Source organism: Symsagittifera roscoffensis, chromosome 4 (genome assembly GCF_963678635.1).
Source record: "Symsagittifera roscoffensis chromosome 4, txSymRosc1.1, whole genome shotgun sequence".
In the NCBI taxonomy this organism is placed as follows: domain Eukaryota; kingdom Metazoa; phylum Xenacoelomorpha; order Acoela; family Convolutidae; genus Symsagittifera; species Symsagittifera roscoffensis.
The window spans coordinates 36800668-36819624 of record NC_087065.1 but is presented as its reverse complement, the minus strand read 5'-3'; the positions used below and the strand labels follow the sequence as shown (position 1 = coordinate 36819624).

The following is an 18957-nucleotide window of genomic DNA, read 5'->3' as shown; positions in this document are numbered from 1 at the left end:
TTTTCTGAAAACTTTTGAAAAAAATCACAAAAAACGTCATATCTAGAAAACTACAAGGATTTGAAAAGTGAGAATTGGAGGCAAGACTCGCAATTTTTGAGAGCACTCTGACAGGACCCAACAACTACAGGGTTGGGAATTTCAGATTTGCGAAAAAAATTAATACAAGTTTTCTGAAAATTTTTTGAAAAAAACACAAAATTCGTCATATCTCAAAAACTACAAAGATTTGAGCAGTCATATTTGGAAGCAAGACTCGCAATCCTTGATAGTACTCTGACAGTACCCAACTACAGGGTTGGGAACTTCAAGTTTTGTAAAGTATTTGTTATTTGAAATTTCTGAAAATTTCTGAAAAAATCTCAAAAATCGTCTTATCTCGTTAACTAAAATGATTCGGGCATTCAAAATTGGAGAACAAATTCGCAGCTCATAATTCGATATTGGGCTGCTTAATTCAAATTCGGTAAAATAACCACTAAAATCAAATTGGAAAATCAAAAAAAAACTCTTAACCATTGCAATATACGATATAGCTTAAACATGCAAAAATAATGCGTTGAAAAAGCTTAAACATGGCGAGATAGTGAAGCCCGCATTTAAATATAAAAAAGACTAGCGTTTAACGCACCTCCGGTGCTTCAAAATTTTTCGACAACTCATGAAAAACCGCATATATTGGAAACAACATCTGCAAACTTTTAGTGTACTCTGACTGCACCCAATAACAGGGTTGGTAATTTCAAACGTTTAAATTTTTTAATTCCATTTTAAAAGCGTCATCTCGAAAACTTAATGGGCCTCTGGAGAAATTTGGAGGCCAGATTTGCAACCACTGAGAGTCCCTGAGAGCACCCTACTATAGGGTTAGGAATCCAAAATTTTGTGAATTTTTTTTTAAACCTAAGTTTCCCGAAAAAAAAAAATTGAAAAAACGTCTCATCTCGGAAAGTAAAAAGATTTGAGAATTCATTTTAAGAGGCAAGATTTGAGACGCCTGGGTGTACGCTGACAATAAGGTTGCATCTTTATCAAAATAGTAGTTTCAAATTTTTTGAATTTCTTTGTTGATAAGTTCTTTGAGAAACTTTGAAAAAATCAAAAAACGTCACATCTCGGACACTAAAAGCATTTAAGCAGTCGCGTTCAACAGTCGCAAGTGGCAAGATTTGAAACTCTTTAGAGTACCCTGACAACGCCGAACTATAGCGGATGGAATTTCAAATTTTGAAAAACATTTAATTTAAACTTTGAAAATTTTGAAAAAATCACAAAAAACGTCATATCTAGAAAACTACAAGGATTTGAGAAGTGAGAATTGGAGGCAAGACTCGCAATCTTTGAGAGCACTCTGACAGGACCCAACTACAGGGTTGGGAATTTCAGATTTGCGAAAAAAAATAATACAAATTTTCTGAAAATTTTTTGAAAAAATCACAAAATTCGTCATATCTCGAAAACTACAAAGATTTGAGCAGTCATATTTGGAGGCAAGACTCGCAATTCTTGATAGTAACCTGACAGTACCCAACTACAGGGTTGGGAATTTCAGATGTTTAAAAAATAATAATTTAAGTTTTCTGAAAATTTTTGAAAAATCACAAAAAAAACGTCATATCTCAAAAACTACAAGGATTTGAGCAGTCATATTTGGAGGCAAGACTCGCAATCCTTGATAGTACCCTGACAGTACCAAACTACAGGGTTGGGAATTTCAGATTTTTTAAAAAAAATAATTTAAATTTTCTGAAAATTTTTGAAAAATCACAAAAAACGTCATATCTCGAAAACTACAAGGATTTGAGCAGTTATATTTGGAGGCAAGACTCGCAATCCTTGATAGTACTCTGACAGTACCCAACTACAGGGTTGGGAACTTCAAGTTTTGTAAATTATTTGTTATTTGAAATTTCTGAAAATTTCTGAAAAAATCTCAAAAATCGTCTTATCTCGTTAACTAAAATGATTCGGGCATTCAAAATTGGAGACCAAATTCGCAGCTCATAATTCGATATTGGGCTGCTTAATTCAAACTCGGTAAAATAACCACTAAAATCAAATTGGAAAATGAAAAAAAAACTCTTAACCATTGCAATATACGATATAGCTTAAACATGCAAAAATAATGCGTTGAAAAAGCTTAAACATGGCGAGATAGTGAAGCCCGCATTTAAATATAAAAAAGACTAGCGTTTAACGCACCTCCGGTGCTTCAAAATTTTTCGACAACTCATGAAAAACCGCATATATTGGAAACAACATCTGCAAACTTTTAGTGTACTCTGACTGCACCCAATAACAGGGTTGGTAATTTCAAACGTTTAAATTTTTTTAATTCCATTTTAAAAGCGTCATCTCGAAAACTTAATGGGCCTCTGGAGAAATTTGGAGGCCAGATTTGCAACCACTGAGAGTCCCTGAGAGCACCCTACTATAGGGTTAGGAATCCAAAATTTTGTGAATTTTTTTTTAAACCTAAGTTTCCCGAAAAAAAAAAATTGAAAAAACGTCTCATCTCGGAAAGTAAAAGGATTTGAGAATTCATTTTAAGAGGCAAGATTTGAGACGCCTGGGTGTATGCTGACAATAAGGTTGTATCTTTATCAAGTTAGTAGTTTCAAATTTTTTGATTTTCTTTGTTGATAAGTTCTTTGAGAAACTTTGAAAAAATCAAAAAACGTCACATCTCGGACACTAAAAGCATTTAAGCAGTCGCGTTCAACAGTCGCAAGTGGCAAGATTTGCAACTCTTTAGAGTACCCTGACAACGCCGAACTATAGCGGATGGAATTTCAAATTTTGAAAAACATTTGAAAAAATCTCAAAAAACGTCATATCTAGAAAACTACAAGGAATTGAGAAGTGAGAATTGGAGGCAAGACTCGCAATCTTCGAGAGCACTCTGACAGGACCCAACTACAGGGTTGGGAAATTCAGATTTGCGGAAAAAAATAATACAAATTTTCTGAAATTTTTTTGAAAAAATCACAAAATTCGTCATATCTCGAAAACTACAAAGATTTGAGCAGTCATATTTGGAGGCAAGACTCGCAATTCTTGATAGTAACCTGACAGTACCCAACTACAGGGTTGGGAATTTCAGATGTTTAAAAAATAATAATTTAATTTTTCTGAAAATTTTTGAAAAATCACAAAAAAACGTCATATCTCAAAAACTACAAGGATTTGAGCAGTCATATTTGGAGGCAAGACTCGCAATCCTTGATAGTACTCTGACAGTACCCAACTACAGGGTTGGGAACTTCAAGTTTTGTAAATTATTTGTTTTTTGAAATTTCTAAAATTTCTGAAAAAATCTCAAAAATCGTCTTATCTCGTTAACTAGAATGATTCGGGCATTCAAAATTGGAGGCCAAATTGGCAGCTCCTAATTCGATATTGGGCTGCTTAATTCAAACTCGGTAAAATAACCACTAAATTCAAATTGGAAAATCAAAAAAAAAATGCTCTTAACCATTGCAATATACGATATAGCTTAAACATGCAAAAATAATGCGTTGAAAAAGCTTAAACATGGCGAGATAGTGAAGCCCGCATTTAAATATATAATAGACTAGCGTTTAACGCACCTTCGGTGCTTCGAAATTTTTCGACAACTCAAGAAAAAACGCATATATTGGAAACAACATCTGCAAACTTTTAGTGTACTCTGACTGCACCCAATAACAGGGTTGGTAATTTCAAACTTTTAAATTTTTTTAATTCCTATTTTAAAAGCGTCATCTCGAAAACTTAATGGGCCTCTGGAGAAATTTGGAGGCCAGATTTGCAACCACTGAGAGTCCTTGAGAGCACCCTACTATAGGGTTAGGAATCCAAAATTTTGTGAATTTTTTTTAAACCTAAGTTTCCCGAAAACAAAATTGAAAAAACGTCTCATCTCGGAAAGTAAAAAGATTTGAGAATTCATTTTAAGAGGCAAGATTTGAGACGCCTGGGTGTACGCTGACAATAAGGTTGTATCTTTATCAAGTTAGTAGTTTCAAATTTTTTGAATTTCTTTGTTGATAAGTTCTTTGAGAAACTTTGAAAAAATCAAAAAACGTCACATCTCGGACACTAAAAGCATTTAAGCAGTCGCGTTCAACAGTCGCAAGTGGCAAGATTTGCAACTCTTTAGAGTACCCTGACAACGCCGAACTATAGCGGATGGAATTTCAAATTTTGAAAAATATTTAATTAAAACTTTGAAAATTTTGAAAAAATCAAAAAACATCATATCTCGATAACTACAAAGAAGTGAGCAGTCATACTTGGAGTCAAGATTCGCAATCTTTGAGAGTACTCTGACAGGACCTAAATACAGGGTTGGAAATTTCAATTTTTAAAAACCAATGTTAATTTAGGTTTTCTGAAAACTTTTTGAAAAAATCACAAAAAACGTCATATCTCGAAAACTACAAAGAATTGAGCAGTCATATTTGGTGGCAAGATTCGCAATCTTTGAGAGTACTCTGACAGGACCCAACTACAGGGTTGGGAATTTCAGATTTTTAAAACCAATAATAATTTAAGTTTTCTGAAAACTTTTGAAAAAATCACAAAAAACGTCATATCTCGAAAACTACAAAGAATTGCGCAGTCATATTTGGTGGCAAGATTCGCAATCTTTGAGAGTACTCTGACAGGATCTAACTACAGGGTTGAGAACTTCAGATTTTTAAAAACCAATAATAATTTAAGTTTCCTGAAAACTTTTGAAAAAATCACAAAAAATGTCATGTCTCGAAAACAACAAAGAATTGAGCAGTCATATTTGGTGTCAAGTTTCGCAATCTTTGAGATTACTCTGACAGGACCCAACTACAGGGTTGGGAATTTCAAAATTTGAAAAAAATTAATACAAGTTTTCTGAAAATTTTTTGAAAAAATCCCAAAAAACGTCGTATCTCGAAAACTATAAGGATTTGAACAGTCATATTTGTAACTCTTTAGAGTACTCTGACAGCATCCAACTACAGGGTTGGGAATTTCAGATTTTGCGAAAAAAAATTAATATGATTTTTCTGAAAACTTTTTGAAAAAAACACAAAAAACATCATATCTCGAAAACTATTAAAAAAATTTAGCAGTCATATTTGGAGGCAAGGTTCGCAATCTTTGAGATTACTCTGACAGGACCCAACTAAAGGATTGGGAATTTCAGAAGTTGCGAAAAAAATTAATACAAGTTTTCTGAAAACGTTTTGAAAAAATCACGAAAAAAACGTCATAAAAACTACAAGGATTTGAGCAGTCATATTTGGAGGCAAGATTCGCGATCCTTGATAGTACTCTGACAGCACCCAACTACAAGGTTGGGATTTTCAGATTTTTGAGAAATATAAAACAAATTAAATTTTCTGAAAAATTTCTGAAAAAATCACAAAAAACGTCATATCTAGAAAACTACAAGGATTTGAGGAGTGAGAATTGGAGGCAAGACTCGCAATCTTTGAGAGCACTCTGACAGGACCCAACTACAGGGTTGGGAATTTCAGATTTGCGAAAAAAATTAATACAAGTTTTCTGAAAACGTTTTGAAAAAATCACGAAAAAAACGTCATAAAAACTACAAGGATTTGAGCAGTCATATTTGGAGGCAAGATTCGCGATCCTTGATAGTACTCTGACAGCACCCAACTACAAGGTTGGGATTTTCAGATTTTTGAGAAATATAAAAAAAAAATTAAGTTTTCTGAAAAATTTCTGAAAAAATCACAAAAAACGTCATATCTAGAAAACTACAAGGATTTGAGGAGTGAGAATTGGAGGCAAGACTCGCAATCTTTGAGAGCACTCTGACAGGACCCAACTACAGGGTTGGGAATTTCAGATTTGCGAAAAAAATTAATACAAGTTTTCTGAAAACTTTTTGAAAAAATCACAAAAAACATCATATCTCGAAAACTATAAAAAAAATTGACCAGTCATATTTGGAGGCAAGGTTCGCAATCTTTGAGATTACTCTGACAGGACCCAACTACAGGATTGGGAATTTCGGAAGTTGCGAAAAAAATTAATACAAGTTTTCTGAACACGTTTTGAAAAAATCACGAAAAAAACGTCATAAAAACTACAAGGATTTGAGCAGTCATATTTGGAGGCAAGATTCGCGATCCTTGATAGTACTCTGACAGCACCCAACTACAAGGTTGGGATTTTCAGATTTTTGAGAAATATAAAACAAATTAAGTTTTCTGAAAAATTTCTGAAAAAATCACAAAAAACGTCATATCTAGAAAACTACAAGGATTTGAGGAGTGAGAATTGGAGGCAAGACTCGCAATCTTTGAGAGCACTCTGACAGGACCCAACTACAGGGTTGGGAATTTCAGATTTGCGAAAAAAATTAATACAAGTTTTCTGAAAACGTTTTGAAAAAATCACGAAAAAAACGTCATAAAAACTACAAGGATTTGAGCAGTCATATTTGGAGGCAAGATTCGCGATCCTTGATAGTACTCTGACAGCACCCAACTACAAGGTTGGGATTTTCAGATTTTTGAGAAATATAAAAAAAAAATTAAGTTTTCTGAAAAATTTCTGAAAAAATCACAAAAAACGTCATATCTAGAAAACTACAAGGATTTGAGGAGTGAGAATTGGAGGCAAGACTCGCAATCTTTGAGAGCACTCTGACAGGACCCAACTACAGGGTTGGGAATTTCAGATTTGCGAAAAAAATTAATACAAGTTTTCTGAAAACTTTTTGAAAAAATCACAAAAAACATCATATCTCGAAAACTATAAAAAAAATTGACCAGTCATATTTGGAGGCAAGGTTCGCAATCTTTGAGATTACTCTGACAGGACCCAACTACAGGATTGGGAATTTCGGAAGTTGCGAAAAAAATTAATACAAGTTTTCTGAACACGTTTTGAAAAAATCACGAAAAAAACGTCATAAAAACTACAAGGATTTGAGCAGTCATATTTGGAGGCAAGATTCGCGATCCTTGATAGTACTCTGACAGCACCCAACTACAAGGTTGGGATTTTCAGATTTTTGAGAAATATAAATTAAATTAAGTTTTCTGAAAAATTTCTGAAAAAATCACAAAAAACGTCATATCTAGAAAACTACAAGGATTTGAGGAGTGAGAATTGGAGGCAAGACTCGCAATCTTTGAGAGCACTCTGACAGGACCCAACTACAGGGTTGGGAATTTCAGATTTGCGAAAAAAATTAATACAAGTTTTCTGAAAACTTTTTGAAAAAATCACAAAAAACATCATATCTCGAAAACTATAAAAAAAATTGACCAGTCATATTTGGAGGCAAGGTTCGCAATCTTTGAGATTACTCTGACAGGACCCAACTACAGGATTGGGAATTTCGGAAGTTGCGAAAAAAATTAATACAAGTTTTCTGAACACGTTTTGAAAAAATCACGAAAAAAACGTCATAAAAACTACAAGGATTTGAGCAGTCATATTTGGAGGCAAGATTCGCGATCCTTGATAGTACTCTGACAGCACCCAACTACAAGGTTGGGATTTTCAGATTTTTGAGAAATATAAAATAAATTAAGTTTTCTGAAAAATTTCTGAAAAAATCACAAAAAACGTCATATCTAGAAAACTACAAGGATTTGAGGAGTGAGAATTGGAGGCAAGACTCGCAATCTTTGAGAGCACTCTGACAGGACCCAACTACAGGGTTGGGAATTTCAGATTTGCGAAAAAAATTAATACAAGTTTTCTGAAAACGTTTTGAAAAAATCACGAAAAAAACGTCATAAAAACTACAAGGATTTGAGCAGTCATATTTGGAGGCAAGATTCGCGATCCTTGATAGTACTCTGACAGCACCCAACTACAAGGTTGGGATTTTCAGATTTTTGAGAAATATAAAATAAATTAAGTTTTCTGAAAAATTTCTGAAAAAATCACAAAAAACGTCATATCTAGAAAACTACAAGGATTTGAGGAGTGAGAATTGGAGGCAAGACTCGCAATCTTTGAGAGCACTCTGACAGGACCCAACTACAGGGTTGGGAATTTCAGATTAGCGAAAAAAATTAATACCAGTTTTCTGAAAACTTTTTGAAAAAATCACAAAAAACATCATATCTCGAAAACTATAAAAAAAATTGACCAGTCATATTTGGAGGCAAGGTTCGCAATCTTTGAGATTAATCTGACAGGACCCAACTACAGGATTGGGAATTTCGGAAGTTGCGAAAAAAAATTAATACAAGTTTTCTGAACACGTTTTGAAAAAATAACGAAAAAAACGTCATAAAAACTACAAGGATTTGAGCAGTCATATTTGGAGGCAAGATTCGCGATCCTTGATAGTACTCTGACAGCACCCAACTACAAGGTTGGGATTTTCAGATTTTTGAGAAATATAAATTAAATTAAGTTTTCTGAAAAATTTCTGAAAAAATCACAAAAAACGTCATATCTAGAAAACTACAAGGATTTGAGGAGTGAGAATTGGAGGCAAGACTCGCAATCTTTGAGAGCACTCTGACAGGACCCAACTACAGGGTTGGGAATTTCAGATTTGCGAAAAAAATTAATACAAGTTTTCTGAAAACTTTTTGAAAAAATCACAAAAAACATCATATCTCGAAAACTATAAAAAAAATTGACCAGTCATATTTGGAGGCAAGGTTCGCAATCTTTGAGATTACTCTGACAGGACCCAACTACAGGATTGGGAATTTCGGAAGTTGCGAAAAAAATTAATACAAGTTTTCTGAACACGTTTTGAAAAAATCACGAAAAAAACGTCATAAAAACTACAAGGATTTGAGCAGTCATATTTGGAGGCAAGATTCGCGATCCTTGATAGTACTCTGACAGCACCCAACTACAAGGTTGGGATTTTCAGATTTTTGAGAAATATAAAATAAATTAAGTTTTCTGAAAAATTTCTGAAAAAATCACAAAAAACGTCATATCTCGGAAAGTACTAAGAATTGGGCAGTCATATTTGGAGGCAAGATTTGTAACTCCTTAGAGTACTCAGACAGCACCCAACTACAGGGTTCGGAACTTCAAGTTTTGTATATTAATTTGTTATTTAAAATTTCTGAAAACTTAGGAAAAAATCTCCAAAATTGTCTTATCTCGTTAACTAAAATGATTCGGGCATTCAAAATTGGAGACCAAATTCGCAACCCCTAAATCGAAATTGGGCTGCTTAATTTAAACTCGGTAAAATAATTACTAATATCAAATTGGAAAATCGAAAAAAAATTCTTAACCATTGCAATATACGATATAGCTTAAACATGCAAAAATAATACGTTGAAAAAGCATAACCATGGCGAGATAGTGAAGCCCGCATTTAAATATATAAATATTGCCCGCATTTAAATATTGCGAACCTGAGCAAAAAACACAGCTCCTGGTATTACCAATTTATTAAATTACTTTCCCAGCTATAAAATGTTTGAAATTTAAATTTTGTAAGATTTTGCAAAAACAAAACGCTTCAAAAATCATTTCTTCTGCAATTAAAATTTTTTGGGTCATTTTTGAAATCCGTAAGATTATCATCAATGTTGGGCTATTTCACGGGGCATTAGCTTGATGTTGGGCGCGTTTTATTCCAAAAGCAGCAGTTATGATAAAATATCAGTTCTTTTTAAACTAAAGTCACAACATTTTTTGAAATTTTTTTCTGCAGTTTGTTTTTTTGTCAAGCGATTTTTTTCAAATTCTCATTTTCAATAAAGTGATAGAAAAAAAGCGCTCCGTGAGATGTTTTTTTCTCAATTCTATTCTGATTGTTATTAAACCACTTTGAAAATTCTTTTTATCATCTAAAAGATATCAATGCCTTGAGCTCAAACTTAAAAAATTTATCACTCTTGATTATTTTCTTTTTAAATGCATGAGATTTTTATACACAGAGGCGAAGTTGCACTTAGCATACACAAGCAAAAACATGACCAATAACGCTACTGGGAAAAAATGAATGAATAAAACTAAGAGTCTTAAAAATTTCTTAAGTGACGCACGCCAATTATGAGTCTACATAATTTCTAAGTGACGCAAGCCAATTATGACGCATTAGCAGTCAATTTGAAAAAAAAAAACGAAATATACCAACTAACATGCCTCAATCTATAGAGCGGACGCATTTAACTAGTATACGAAAAAGTTCATTAAAATATCCGACCCTACCAAAGTTCGAACCCTCTTATTTTGTTGCTGGTCTCCTTCCCTACCTCTAAGCTACAGATCCATGATACCTTGAAGCTAAAGTGCTATTTGTAATATGATAGTCTGTATAAATATCTTTAGCATTGGCTGTACTTAATAGCTGAATCAAAATGAGCACTTTCAAAATCAACATTTTGTCACAACATTTGCATCGCAACAATATTTGCGACTTAGTTGGAAAAAAAAGAAAGTTCATACTATAACACAAGCTATGCTCGTGTAAATACCAAATTGTCTTTTTATTGTTTTTTATGCGAAGTGTTATTGTCTATTTTATGCGAGATGAGATAAAAACTAAAAACAAAAAAAGCTTAGAACGTTAGTGAATTAGACATAATCGTCAGCAGTCCTCTTCAAAAAATGCGTAACAAACAAAAAAAAACGTTAAAAAATTTTCTAATTTTTTGATTTTCTAAAAAACTTTTACTGACAAAGAAGCGCTACATGAAGCTTTCGAAAGTTTCGCGGGAGTAAAAATCGGTTTTCGACTGGTGAATTGAAACTTATTTCTCCTCTACAAGACAAACCTATTTGCTCTCTTTACTCGCTCTTAGCAGATAACTACTCAAAAATTTCAATTAGTTTTCCCGGCGCTGGGAAAAAATTTTAGAAAATTTTTAACGTTGTTCGAATCATGAATGAAACTGCATTAATAAGATAAATCATTCGACTTACTCAGATGATTACTTGTCATGTTTGATTTTACGCAAAAAAATAGAAAAAAACTAAAACACACCCGAAAACAAAGTTCCTCCCTATTTTCAATGGTTGGATTTAAAATTGACATACTGACTGATAGGATGTTCCGAAGGTTTTTTTACACGCCATGACTTGTTATTAAACCACTCGTAACACTACGAAAATGATGCTTAGATGAAATATGATGTACTCTGCAATAACTAATTCGCGGGCAGTAGAAAATATCCGAGATTAAAAAGGCGTTTTGCTTTGTGGGATGATGGAGGGAGTTCAAAATTTTCAGGCGTTCTCACAAATTTGCATCAATTCTGATAAACATCATTCCATAGTAGAACCAAAAATATTCTCGTACATTAAAATTGGCTTGAAATTTTAGTTATTAATGCAGAAAACTTAGCACAGTGGTAATCGTCAGATCGTGTATTCGATCCCATGCCATGGCAATGATAGCGTGTGAGGACAAGCTCTCACTTGACCTCCAGCTTCAGGTCTACCACAACCTGACCAAATTTGGCTGCAATAGTTGTACCACGTAAAAGTTCTAGACACAAAAAAAACGGCCTTGAGTCGCAAAAAAACAGCTTCGCTCAGCAAAAATAACACTGTCTGGAATGAGGGGAGATAATACAAATGGACTATCCTGGACTGTTAAGGCCTACTGATAGCTCCTCTGCAATTCGCAGGAACTACAATTATTATTAATTATAAAACGTTTTGTGTATTGACAAAACAGTGTTTATTTATTTGGAGCTCTTAAAAAAAAGCATTTTTTAGTAAAAATTTGGGTTTATCTATTTCATGATTTTTAAATTGCGATGGATTACTTTCAGACCCCTAAAAATTGGAACCGTCAATATTGTAGGAAGTACAAAAAAGTTTAAGCTAAACTGACTGCTATTAAATTTAATTTTTGAAAGTTTTTGTTTTCAAACCGGGGCAAAAAGGTCTCGATGGCCACCGTCGACTTAAATCCACTCACTTATGTTGTTTCGATGATTGTGAATTAAACGAAACCATTTTCACCGTAATTTACGTGGACTCAACGGCAAGTCACATACACTGATTAAAAAAGAAAGCATAAAATTTAATCGAGTTACTTGTGGATTAATATCTTCTGATATATCTACGCGAGAATTGCAGGATGTTTAGTAGCATCAATGAAAAATTGAAACAACGTACTGATGCAATAGACAGAACTTAAGCACTGAAGACGGACAAAAATGTTATGCTAAAATTATTTAATTAGATATGATCTTGATTATTTTACATATTTGATGCAAAATCCTAAATGTCAGTTAAAAGTGGGATTGTTTAGTTTGAGGGAGAACGAAAAAAAATGATCTGCCTATTGTTGCGCGCATTAACTTCCATCAGCTCACAAAACAGAAAGATAAAGATTCGACAATTAATCCGGGTCATTTATAGTTTCAGTCCCAGTTTGTCAAAACTCATGACTTTAATTGGTTGCCAGTATTTGCTGCTTACGCGAAGGAGATCGCTCATGCAGCAACTTACGATTTCGATTCTTTACATTCTCTAAAAAAGAGTGGATGGTTAAATGTATAAAAACAGCTTTTCAAAAGTTGGAATAAAAATTGTTTGTGATCTTATGGATAAGGTCAGTAAATAAAATATCTATGTTAACACAAAAACTCAATTCAGCAGGATTTTTTTTTACAATAATAACGGAGAGTCTAATCAGCATTCATGAGTTTCAAAGTCTGATGAGTCAATAGTTTATCTAACTTGGTCATATTGAATTTATTCCACAAGACTAGAGCATCGCGCACAGCTATATACTCGTCATCCATAATTTCTCCATTTTTCTTCATTTTATTAATTTTCTTGTTGGCAACGTCAAAAACTTTTTTGGCTTCTTCTTTTGCAACTTTTGCCTTGCTCTTGCTTATGTCACATAACTGCTCTCTGTACTGTTTAGTAACTCGCATTAGTTGAATTTTTATGGTCGGCGTCGGCTCAGTATCTTCAATTTTAGGCCACGATTGCGAATAATTTTCTTTCAAAGATTTCACAATAGCTTCAACGTCTTTTGGATCAACAGGATCGATAGAAACTTCTGAAACTGTAGATTTTAACTGTGCAATCATTTTAAGCTCAACTTTTTCAGAATAGCCCGAAGAACTATCCACAACTTCGACTAAAATATTCTCAAACGTTGACAAAGGTGGTCGTAGGATAATCTCTCTGTCGAATGTGTCTCGTAAGTTAGTTTCAATTGAATTTATTTGAGATGTCAAGTGTTCTGAGTCCACAATATCGTCGAAATCATCCAGCGATGGCTCGACAGCTGATGTCTGTTTTGTTTTTAATTTTTTAGAACCTGAAGTTTTCTTAAAACAGATAGCAGATGTCCATATGCTTCTGCATGTGCAATTGGCGCTGATATTTTTCAATTGAAAAAAGTTTGGCGCCAGAATTTGTGCACGTAATGTGGTTTTCTTCAATGAAAAATGCTTGACGATTAGGGTTCGAGAAAAACAGCTCCTTGAGATATTCATTTCCGATCTATAAAAGCCGCTGGTGACTGTAAAATTCCATATAAAATGAGCAATTGGTACCAATTAGCTGATTATTCGATAAAGTTTCAACTGCCAATTTGACAAAGAGTCAAAGAAGAGCGAAGCTCAAAACTTCCATTGTCAAGATGAAAATCTAGGTGCCCATAGAAGTTGTACCATGGATAAGAAATGTTCCACGTTTATCACTGGCTTGAGTTATATGGTACTAACGGGCTCAGAGCACTTTAAACTGTCTTTAAACATTACCACCTTTCCCAAAAATGGTCCTTGACAAACTCCAGAACAGACATGTATACACAGAATTATATTGTTTGAGTCTAAAAAGCATTTTCAGGAAAACCAATAGGCCAGTATTATTTCAAGTTTTGCTAAGTTCTGACAGATTGTAAAATATGTGAATATGAGTTTAGCCGCATCTTGCATCAAAACGTCGTGAAAAACAAAAGGCAGCTCTTTTAAAAGAAACAGAAAAAAATGATACAGACTTTTCTTATGAAACAGTCCTAACTCACAGCCTCATACTTTGTTCTAGTGACTTTTGTTTTCATTTATTTTGAAAACTCTTTATTTGAATGAAACAAAACAATGAGATCTCAGACAAATTCACGATACTTGCGCTAAAAAAATGATAAATTGCATCCAATTTATATCAAAAACTAGTTTTTAGTCTTAACTATCAACAGAAAAAAAAATTTTTACTGAACTTTTGCATTATTTATTGGCCTATAAAAGCTAAAAAAAATTGGAAGCATGATAGGATCTATCAGAAAAGCTGCAATTAAATCATAGGTCTTGATTTAGTAAAAAAAAAATAAAAGACTTAAATTTAAAAAATACACGGTAAATATTTTGATGAATCGCAAGAGAATGATTTGTAGAATATAATAACTGTTTTTCCACTCTGCAAATGATGAGGATACTTTTACAAGTTGGTTAACTAAAATATGTATCCGGTTTCCATGCTGTTACAAAATATGTATCATGATACATACATGCACCGTAAATCATGATCCGAGAAGTAAAAAAATTCCAAGAGATTTCGAGTTTAGGTAAAAGTGTCTGTTTATCAAGGTCTGGCTTAGACAGAGAAGCTGAAGATACATGTTTGGCATTTTTATGAACATAGAGCAATGATACAAACCCAAAGCGTGGTGAGTGATAATGGGTGTGCCGTGCAAAAATAAATTATTATGGATAGTCTGGTAACAAGACCTCATAATTCTCCAGATACAAAAAAGCAACTTGTAAAAAGGTTTATCGTGAAGATGAAAAGTCTCCGCTAAATTTGAGTCGGTTTACCGAAAAATTTAGACCAGTTTTTCACGCCACCAGCAGAGCTTCTTTAATTTTCAAACCATATCAGACACAACGAAAAATTTTGTAGCAAGAAAAAAGATGCAAAATAAAAAAAGCAGATTGATGAAAACAAATATCGATACAGAGGCGAAGTTTCACTTCGCATACACAAGCAAAAATATGACCGATAACGCTACTGGGAAAAAATGAATGAGTAAAACTTTGGTCTACAAAATTCCTAAGTGACGCACGCCAGTTATGAGTCTATGTAATTGCTAAGTGACGCAAGCCAATTATGACGCATTAGCAGTCAATTTGAAAAAAAAAGAAATACACCAACTAACATGCCTCAATTTATAGAGCGGACGCAATTAACTAGTATACGAAAAAGTTTATTTAAACATCCGACCCTGCCCAGGTTCGAACCCTCTTATTTTGTTGCTGGTCTCCTTCCCTACCTCTAAGCTACAGATCCATGATACCTTGAAGCTAAAGTGCTATTTTTAATATAATAGTCTGTTTTAATATCTTTAGCATTGGCTGCACTTAATAGCTGGATCAAAATGAACTTTTTCAAAATGAACATTTTGTCGCAGCAATTGCCTCGCAACAATTCTTGCGACTTAAGTTGGAAAAAAAAGAGAGTTCATAGTGTAACACAAGCTATGCTTGTGTAATTGCACACAAATATTTAGCAACTATAGATACCAGTAAACAAAATAATAGAATACAAACAGAGTAGCATCTGAATTATAACAAGTGTTGCAACAGAATAATTGTTCGAGAAAAACCATTGAAGGCTCTCGCGAATATTAGGCCCTATTTGATCTGCTTGTTATTGAGTTGTTTACACTTAGTATCCAAAACTCACTCGCGTTCTGCTGCACAACATTCTCGAGTAACCCGTCTGAGCGTGTTTTCAGCACTGCTGGAAAAGTTGTTACAAACAAAAGAGCACCACTAACTAGAGATCATGTGAACGTGCAAAATATTCGACATGAAAACTTTCAACATAGGCGAAGCAGAGCTTAGCACACTAGCGATACAACACAAACATAATAAAACACGAACCGAGAAAAATGTTGAAAAAACCTGTACCAATATTTTTATTTTCATATGTCTCGATAGAAGTTCATTCTAGGCAAAAATGGATGCCAGACATTTGAATGCTAAATTGGCAACAGAACAAAACTGACAAAGAAGAAAGAAAGCCGACAATCTTTGAGCAGACACAAGCTGAGCCGGAAAAAAACTTATGAATCCCTTGTGAAACTACAATGAACAACACTAGCAGTTACACCTACAATGTTCCCGATCGCAAGTGCAATTAAATATTGGTTTTCAACTTGGCTAATTTTCATCCCCCCACCCACCTGCGAATTTTTACAAGTAATATTTTGTCCAAATTGTCGGATTGCTACAAAAATTGGCATGAGGACTCATTAGGCTATGTCAAACATATTTGGTCAGCAAACTTAACCTTGTAAAATCCCTCGTTACACCATAAAATTGACGCACATAGGATTTGGATTTAAAGGGACGGAAAAAATAGCCTTCAATTTTTGTCGCAAGAATACTGAAAATTCAATGGAATACCCAATTTATTTTTATTAGCCCCCGGTCCTGCTCAGTGCAGGACCAACCTTGGGTAAAAAGATATCCTCCATTTCGCCGCAGGCGGTCCCACTTTGAGGAGGCGGATGACTCTGGGACCCCTCCAAGTGTAGTGGGATTCGAACGCATTACCATCGTGTTGAGAGAGACGTGTGCTTTACCCACTCGGCCACGGCTGCGAATTTTCAAACATTATTGGCAAACATTCGAAGGCTATATTCAAGCGAATGTTTCACCACTAATCATAACTAAGGATAGCACGAATACCTGATAGGATTGAAAATATCACAGAATACTCCGACGAGGCTTTCTTGCTTTTTTGAAACGATGCGGGCACTTGGCATACGCTTTACTGCTATTAATCGGAAAACTCAGCAAGGGAGTAAGTTAAATCAAAAGTTTGGCTGAAGAACTGCACTTGAATTAAAACTAAGATCAGGCATGGCCACCTTAAACGGTCTATGAGCAGGCAAAAAGAAGGATAGCAGGTTACTGCGAAAGTAGCATTATCTTTACACTAATTTGAAAAAAGCACTAATTTTTTCTGCGTGGTGTGATAAAGGGATCTGACTATAAACTATAATTTAGGAATATTCGACATTCATAGTAAAATAGGCCAACGGGATAAATTTGTTCTATATTATTTCAATTTTTTTTTCAATTAAATTTTTTTTGCAGATAATTTATGAACTTTTCTGAAGTTTTTGGTTCCTACAATGAAGCTAAAACCTCCAAAAACTAATATGCTTGCTTAAAACTAAATTTTAGACCTTAAATTAGGCATTATTAAGCTGAAGTGAGCCTGCTCGCTCGCTTAATTTGCTCGAAATAAGACGAAAAACCAAAACTTTCAAACCGGTTTTTTTTTCGACACCGGGAATTTTTTGGAAACTTTTCAATGTAGTTCGAATCAAGACTGAAAGGGCTTTCTTATGATATATCACTCAACCCAGTCCGATAATTATTGGTGGTATCTGATTTTGCGTGGAAAACAAAAAAAATAAAACGCCCGAATACAAAGTTCCTTCCTATTTTTTAAATGGTCGGAACAAAAACTCACACCATCTTTTGAGAATTAGTTAGATTTATAAACCAGGACTGAAAGAGAATGATACCACTTTCAATCCCCTTCGAGCTTTCTCTGGATTGCATTAAATTGCGTCAGAAATTCTAGACCGTAATTCTGTTGGTTACCGTGTTGTTACTGGTGGTACTTTTTTGGTTTTAAGTTTATGGTTTGCGTTATAAAAAGAAAAGATAATTTACTAAAATAACAATTATTATTTCTCTTACCTGAAAGCACAGCGCTAATTGAGTCCTCGAAAATCATCCATTCCTGGTAGTAATCATAGTTGAAAATGTAACCGGCCGGTAACTTGACTCTTAGTTTATGTCTCTTGCTTTCTGTCGATTCAGCGCACTTAATTGTTTTCACAAAAAGATTTTCTTCCGAAGTTTTCAATTCGAAACGAATTTTTTCAACAGTTTTTTGCGGAGTTTGAATACATACAAAAGGAAAATTGAAAACTCCTTTTCTGTTTATTTTTCCAAAAGACGAAGATCTATCAAAAAATGCCACTACTTGTCTCTCTTGTGGGAGTTCAGGTGATTCAGATTCAATAAAACCAATAAAAATAACAGTACTGGTTATCAGAAACCATAAGCTCCATAAACTCATATTTCTAACGTTAATTTTTAAGATAGCTGAGAAAAAATATCCTCTGTAGAAATGAAACAACAACACTTAAAAAATGAGAATAATGTCAGTTAGCTCTTAGATGCTCAAGATCATGATGTGCGCTTTTTTATATAGATGACGTTATAATATATATGGGATATATCCGAGTAAGTTGAAAAATCAATAGAGCACAGATTGCATGGCGACACGTTCAACCACACTATATACATCTTTTCATGTCATTCTCAACCTCACATCTTCGAGCTTACACTCAAAGATGTACAAGACTTTGAGTGTAAGCTTATAAAGCTTCAGTGATGACCGAGCGTACCGGAGTCTGCTTAATTTAATCAGAAGCGGGCATCTTTTTCTGGCCATATTCAGCCTCAGCTTCAGTAGATGCGATAATGAATCCATCTTTTCGCAAACCTTTGCGAAGAAAATCTGACCGACAACTGTTGAAAAAAAAGAACCTAATAAGACATAGGCAACAGAGTTTGAAAAAAGTCAACGAACGCAAGGAAACAGGAGAACAAAACTGAATGTTTTTTGAAAAAAGCTTCAACTTTTGAATTTCAAAGAAAAAAATGGTCTTAGAACTACATGAATTTCATGAAATATTTATTATGCGGGTTACTTATTTATTTGAGAAAACTGGATCAAAATGTAGAATTTTTATTCCGCTGAGAAATCTGAAAAATAAAATCTACTTTCGAAACTAGAAATCGGTCAGGTTTTTTGTGACCTTTACTTTTTGCTGTTCGATGGAGGAGTTTGCCTTTCTTTTAACAAAAGAAATGAGCTTAAAAAAAATTAAACCGCAAAAAAACCAACTTTTAGCGCGAGGACTTTTTCCTGAAAAAAAAAAAACCAACAAAAATTGAACTCTCGATCAATTTCAAACCTTCTGAAAAAACAAGGTCCGCCCGGAATTCGTACTAGAAA

The 18957-nt window shown here is 34.0% G+C and overlaps 1 protein-coding gene across 1 annotated transcript in view; it reads right to left on the bottom strand.

The window, feature by feature from the left end:
* LOC134843835 (protein sel-1 homolog 3-like) overlaps positions 1 to 18119 on the bottom strand; it is a 29282-nt gene extending 11163 nt beyond the window's left edge. The window contains exon 1 of the mRNA XM_063860128.1: positions 17628 to 18119. Within this exon, the coding sequence (XP_063716198.1) occupies positions 17628 to 18012 (385 nt within the window). The 5' untranslated portion in view covers positions 18013 to 18119. The remainder of the gene's footprint in view (positions 1 to 17627) is intronic.
* Between the last annotated feature and the right edge of the window lie 838 nt (positions 18120 to 18957).